The following is a 6,786-nucleotide window of genomic DNA, read 5'->3' on the forward strand; positions in this document are numbered from 1 at the left end:
TTTTGTTTTTTTTGGAGAAGTATTTTTTTAATTAGTGGAAGGGACATAATTCAAAAGGAAGTATTTCCTTTTTTTTGGGGGGGGGGGTTACTCTCGACTCTGCTCCGAATCCTGGGACCTGTTGCATGAAATGGTCTTTCGTAGAACCATTCTACGTAAGAACAAGATATCGCTCAACTGTTTCACAAAGCCGATTTGGGCGATACGAAGAATGGTCCTTGGAAAGACACCTCCAGACACGTCCTACGTCGGCATGATCTTCTTTGCACACTGCGCCCGCCACCGTCGGCATTGAGAGAAAACGTCTTTACGAGAAGCCACACTGACATATCACCTTTAAACATTTTTTAGGGGGTTGATGATGCATTTTATCTGGAATGGCGCCAAGTTATTCTTTGTGTGGGGGCTAGTTGTCATCAATTTCAGGTCGACAAGACGACCAAAAACGGATGTAATTTTAATTTCTCCGGGGGTAATGTAGGCCCAAATATATATTTTTTAAATATATTTTCTTTTATTCTCCCTCCGTCCTATCCCCACCCCTTTTCCATTAAAAAAAGAAAATAAACTTGAACTATCGAAATGGGCGGCATTGCACTATCTCTCTGACCACTCATGCTTTCTCATTGCAGACAATTAAACATGAAAACAAATTTATTTAAAAGAAATTATGTAAGGAAAAAAAACGTATTTATAACGTTCAGCAAAAAACGAACAATACAGAACTAAGATGTTAAACGTATGCTAAATCATTTATTCATTTTTATTTCATTTTCATTATGATTATTATTTTTTGATGAGATTAATTTTAATCAATGAAAATTAATTCTTGGATTTGGGATACAGTGAAAAAATAAAATTGGCAGTAACAAAAAAAAATGAATTTAAAAGACAAGTCCACCCCAACAAAAACTTGATTTGAATAAAAAGAGAAAAATTCAACAAGCATAACACTGAAAATTTCATCAAAATCGGATGTAAAATAAGAGTTATGGCATTTTAAAATTTCGTTTATTTTCAACAAAATAGTTATATGAACGAGCCAGTTACATCCAAATGAGAGAGTTGATGACATCACTCACTCACTATTTCTTTTTGTATTTTATTATATGAAATATGAAATGTTTTTATTTTCTCCTTTTAATTTATGTCATGTGAAATGAAGTTTCATTCCTCCCTGAACACGTGGAATTCCATTATTTTAACATTTTGTGCTTCAGGCAAGGAGGTCCTAATCGTCAAATTCGTAAAAATTTAAATATTGTATAATTCAAACAATAAAAAACAAAAGAAATAGTGAGTGAGTGACATCATTGACTCTCTCATTTGGATGTAAACTGGCTTGTTCATATAACTATTTTGTTGAAAATAAGCGAAACTTTGAAATGTCATAAAATTATTTTACATGCGATTTTGATGAAATTTTCAGCATTGTGCTTGTCTGATTTTTCTCTATTGATTCAAATCAACATTTTTTTGAGGTGGACTTGACCTTTAAGATATAGATTAGACCTATAGCTTACGAATCCATCACAATAATTACAAATGAAGTTCATCAAAGAAAAGATTATGGAAAGTCCATGCAAATAGGTGCATTTCAAATCGTAGGGTAAGCCCCTTTCGGCTCCTATGTCATGTTAAAAGAATTGAAATGTTGAACATATATATTTTGTATATTCTTAAATCTTATACTAGTAAACTTCCATAAATTAAGTGATCAACTTTAAATATGACCAATGTTTATGATCGTTGTAATTTCTAGCATAGTATTTTTGCGGATTGCACAACTTTTTCTATGTTTTAATCAGGCCTCTACAAAAATTTTTTTCGTCACTTGCCCTGTTGGGCAAGTGATGAAAAAATTTGCTTGCCCGATAGAAAAAACTGCTTGCCCAATTTTTTAAATTATTTTTTCATTATGATGGCACTACTCTTATTTTTATTAAGGTATACAAAATAACAATTGAGAATCATGTCCAGTATAAAAGAACACACATTGAAAAGGATATTTTCAGCAACGTAGGCCTGAGTCTTTACGTTTTTTTGGAGAAAAAAAAATCGATATTTTATGGGTATTTAAGGTTTTAAAAAACCCTTCAACAAAAGTTGCTAAAATTTCATATTTTGCATCTTTAAATCCATGAAATGGCTACCTGCATACCATATTTCCTTAGAATTGCTTTCCACTCGATCAATAATTTTATCTACATGTTTTCACATGCTACTTTTTTTTGTTCACTTATTAATGAATTATTACTAACATTGTTTAATATTGTATGATTTTTAAGTAATTTTTTTTACTATGCTTAGAATCGTGGGTGTGTGTGTGTGCGTGTGTTTGTGTGGGTGTGACTGTGAGTTGAACTTGAGTTGATATAAATGAATTCAATATCTAATTTCTACTTCGCCTATTCCATCCAGTACAATAACCTGTACTCGGCCATGTAATAAAGGCCCACATACCCTAACTTTTCATGAAGTTCTTTGAAAACGCAGACTTCTACGAAAATTGCATTTCTCTATGGGGGAGTCTAAATTTGGTGAGAATGTATTCATTAATAACTTAAATATACATGACAATGAAGAAATCATCAAACTTTATAGGAAATTTTGAATAATATACCCGAAATGTAAACTCTGTCTGAAACAGAAAATCACCATCATTGAGGCCTTTACTGAGCGAATTGTCCCCCAGAGCTCTGGCAGAGAGACAGAGCTCAGACTGGCTAGCTAGTATGCGCACATGTGTGAGCCTCCCGCCGGTCTTGTAAAATAGATGGTGCTTTGTTTGGTGATTTATTGTCTGATATTTACCTCATCCCCTCAAAAAGGGAAACGAATGAATTTTAAGTTATAATTAACAGATACGGCAAGTTATTTTGGATGTTAATACTAAATAGGCCGTTTTGAAAAGCAAAGCCGAATGACAACTCACCAATGCGAGGTTACTAGACTCTGTGATTTATTTCCTGTGTAATTCTAATTATTTTATCACAGAATCGTGATATCGGAAGGAGGGAAAATGTGCATTAGAAATTGCACATGGTGGTAGTCATAATGGACCCCTATACTACATTCAACTGTTTCCCGGCCATTGCGTTGATTTTTTTCATACCTGCTGGTACCATGTATGGAAATACGTGGTACAGAAAAAATAACGCAATATCGGAATTTGAAACTGCGCTACTCGCTATTTTTTAGGCTTATTCATGATTTTGAGTGTGGATTTTGGATGATTTATGGAAAAACGAGGTACGGTACAAAAAAAAGACGCAACAACCACTTGCCCGATCGGGCAATTGACTTTGAGGAGTGCTTGCCCGCACGTCATTTTCACTTGCCCCGGGCAAGCGGGCAAGCGGGTTTGTCGCGCCCTGGTTTTAATTATTATTGCAAAGCACGACTTTATTCACTTTGACATGTTTGCAGCAATGTTCATGTTCCTTGTCTTCGGTTACTTATCATGCAACTGAGGTATGTTTATACTCTAAACACTCACATTTGTATATCTGACAAAGTAAATAAATTTGATTTTTCACACGCAGCCTCTCATATTTTCCTTTTTAGTCTCATACAATCAGACACTGTTGATTTTGTTTACTCCATTCAAACACTATTTCTACCTCAACAAATAACATATTACAGGGACTCAGTTTTATAATTATGAGGGGAGCAATAAATAGCTCTCCTAGATCTTTTAAGGAGAGCGGTAGAGGAGCACTGCAAAAAGCTCTTCTTCAACATACAAGGGGAGCTTTTTGTCCAATTAACAAAACAGATGGAGGAAATGTATGTACTATAAAGTTACAATCAACAACCAAAGGAAGTATTTGTAATTGTATAATGTTTTGTAATTAGATTGTGTGTTATCAAAACCTGTTTGAGTTAGGTTTGACTTTGGCTTAAAGTTAAGTAACTAACAATTTTTTTTTTCAGGGGCTCCATTTTAAATTTTTTGGCAAATTTCGGGGGCTACTTTTGCATTTCAGGGGCTCTTTTTAAATGCTACTTTTTTGTATTTTGAGGAATACCTGTTCACTTATTAATGAATTATTACTTTTTGTTCAATATTGTATGATTTTTAAAGTTATTTTTCATGCTTAGAATCTTGGATGTGGGTGTGTGTGGGTGAGTGCGTGTGTGACTGTGAGTTGGACTTGGATATACCTGTTCACTTATTAATGAATTATTACTTTTTGTTCAATATTGTATGATTTTTAAAGTTATTTTTCATGCTTAGAATCTTGGATGTGGGTGTGTGTGGGTGGATGTGGGTGTGTGTGGGTGAGTGCGTGTGTGTGTGTGACTTGGATATACCTGTTCACTTGTTAATGAATTATTACTTTTTGTTCAATATTGTATGATTTTTAAAGTTATTTTTCATGCTTAGAATCTTGGATGTGGGTGTGTGTGGGTGGATGTGGGTGAGTGCGTGTGTGTGTGACTGTGAGTTGGACTTGGATATAAATGAATTCAATATCTAATTTCTACTCCATCTATTCCAGTACAATACCTTGTACTCAGCCATGTACATGTAATAAAGGCCCACATCCCCTAAATTTTCCTGAAGTTCTTTGAAAACGCAGATCTCCATGAAAATTTCATTTCTCTATTGGGGAGTCTAAATTCGGTGAGAATGTATTCATTAAGAACTTAAATATACATGACAATGAAGAAATCATCAAACTTTATTGGCAGTTTTGAATAATATTCATGAAATGTAAACTCTGTCTGAAACAGAAAATCACCATCATTGAGGCCTTTACTGAGTGAATTGTCCCCCAGAGCTCTGGCAGAGACAGAGCTCTAACTGGCTAGCTAGTAAAAGCGCCAATGCGTGAGCCTGCCGCCAGCCTTGTAAAATAGATGGAGCTTTGTTTGATGATTTATTGTCTGATATAATACCTCATCCCCTAGAAAAGAAAATAAATGATTTTTTAGTCATAATTAATAAATAAGGTAACTTATTTTGAAAGTTAATAGGCCTAAGCCGTTTTGAAAAGCAAAGCCGAATGACAACTCACCAATGCTAGGTTACAAGTCTCAGGGATTTATTTCCTGTGTAATTCGAATTATTTAATCACAGAATCGTGATATCTGTAGGGGAAACATGTGCATTCGAAATTGCACATGGTGGTAGTCATAATGGACCCCTATACATGCAACTGTTTCCCGACCGTTGCATTGATTTTTTTTTCCGTAGTTGGTACCATGTGTATGGAAATACGTGGTACAGAAAAAATAACGCAACGTCGGCATTTGAAACTGCGCTATTTTTAAGGATTATTCATGACTTTGAGTGTTGGTTTTTGGATTATTTTTAAATGGTAAGCGGAGCTCGAGCATATTGAGTTGTTATTCACTCGGCAATAAGCATGATTTTGGGTGATTTCGAGGGCGACTTTAGGCATTTCCGCGCAGGTCAACGATCGCGAGGCGCGCTACCAAAAATGGATTAAGGCGCGCATGTAGCGCGCGATCGCTCTCGCGCGCCTTAAAATCGAATCCCTGATATTAACGCATAATTTGAAAAATTATCACTGTATATACCGTAAGTATTCTAAAAAATACAGAATATTGAACAATGAAATGTCAAAATTACTTAGTTAATCAATTTCTATATCGGACAAGGGTCTCTTTTGTTGAGATATAAATGAAAGGTGTCTCTAAAAGGACACCGTGTTATAAATAAGGGAAATAATGAAAATTTCGATTTTATTCAGTTATGTTTGTGAATCTTCAAAGTTTTTTCTCTGTTTACCTCATAAAGTAAGCTCCACACATCAATTCTACAATCACTGAATCAGTAATAAATAAAACATCATTTGATCTTTTATTGAAATAATAGGTTCAGGTGACGATGAAGACTAAATATTTTTTCCGGTACTATCGATATCAAACGATGTCGCGGACTTGAAAGACAAATTTGCCTTTGTGAAACAGAAAGCGCTGATTTGTCGCCAATGTTCCTATCACGGAAGAATGGTCCTAGGACGTTCCTACGTATCGCTCATCTCGTCATGCAACAGGCCCCTGATCTCGCCAAAGCCAAGCCAGGCGACTAGCCGCTAGTGCTGGGGCGCGCCACACTCATAACACTGCACTGAATGCGACTGCCTCGCAGTTTAGTAAACGCAAATCATACTCACAATGGTTCACCGTGGCGGGCTATCCTTTGAATCAACTGTTCCAGCACGGACGGGATACTTTTCGACGGCTTTTTCACGAAATCTGAAAAGATACAATGATTTGACACCATATTTAGAATGTTCCAAAATATATTTAGTTATAGTTTTGACTAATAACATTTCTGTAACTTACCGTTTAAAGCGTCTAAGTAGTTTTCAAGCTCGGCATCCCTTGACAAATCTTCCATTTTTACAGAATTCGAGTCAGAGTCTACCTGTGTAAGACGAATACAGCGCTGATCTTGTTGATTTGTACATTTTACGGTTAAAGTCGGGCGATTCGTAATTTTACAGGGTAGCAGCGAAAGATACAGTCATATTGCAGGCCGTGGTTCGTTCGACGACGACCAAGGATCTGTGCCAGCGCCACTCATGTGAAACTAAAATACATGTCATATATATATATATACATTGGCGGCGGAAGCCAAAAATTTTAGGGGGGACGTAGGAAAATAAAATGACAAGCAAAAAAAAAAAAAAAAAGGTCATCAACAACAAATTTAGGGGGGACCGTCCCCCCTCCTCAAATTTAGGGGGGACACGTCCCCCCCGCTTCCGCCGCCTATGTATATATATATATATATATATATATATATAT

At 35.7% G+C, this 6,786-nt stretch overlaps 1 protein-coding gene across 2 annotated transcripts in view; it reads right to left on the reverse strand.

Moving 5' to 3' along the window:
- Positions 1-6,516, reverse strand: part of LOC121410615 (serine/threonine-protein phosphatase 4 regulatory subunit 2-A-like) — a 30,492-nt gene extending 23,976 nt beyond the window's left edge. For both annotated transcript variants that reach the window (XR_005969359.1, XM_041602829.1), the window contains exons 1-2: positions 6,322-6,516; positions 6,150-6,231 (exon numbers count right to left, since the gene is read on the reverse strand). Coding sequence is in view for 1 of the 2 variants with exons in the window: in XM_041602829.1 (XP_041458763.1) it covers positions 6,150-6,231; positions 6,322-6,376 (137 nt within the window). In the remaining variant the exon portion in view is untranslated. The remainder of the gene's footprint in view (positions 1-6,149; positions 6,232-6,321) is intronic.
- Positions 6,517-6,786: the final 270 nt, after the last annotated feature.

The sequence above is a fragment of the Lytechinus variegatus genome, chromosome 3 (assembly GCF_018143015.1).
Source record: "Lytechinus variegatus isolate NC3 chromosome 3, Lvar_3.0, whole genome shotgun sequence".
Lineage (NCBI taxonomy): Eukaryota > Metazoa > Echinodermata > Echinoidea > Temnopleuroida > Toxopneustidae > Lytechinus > Lytechinus variegatus.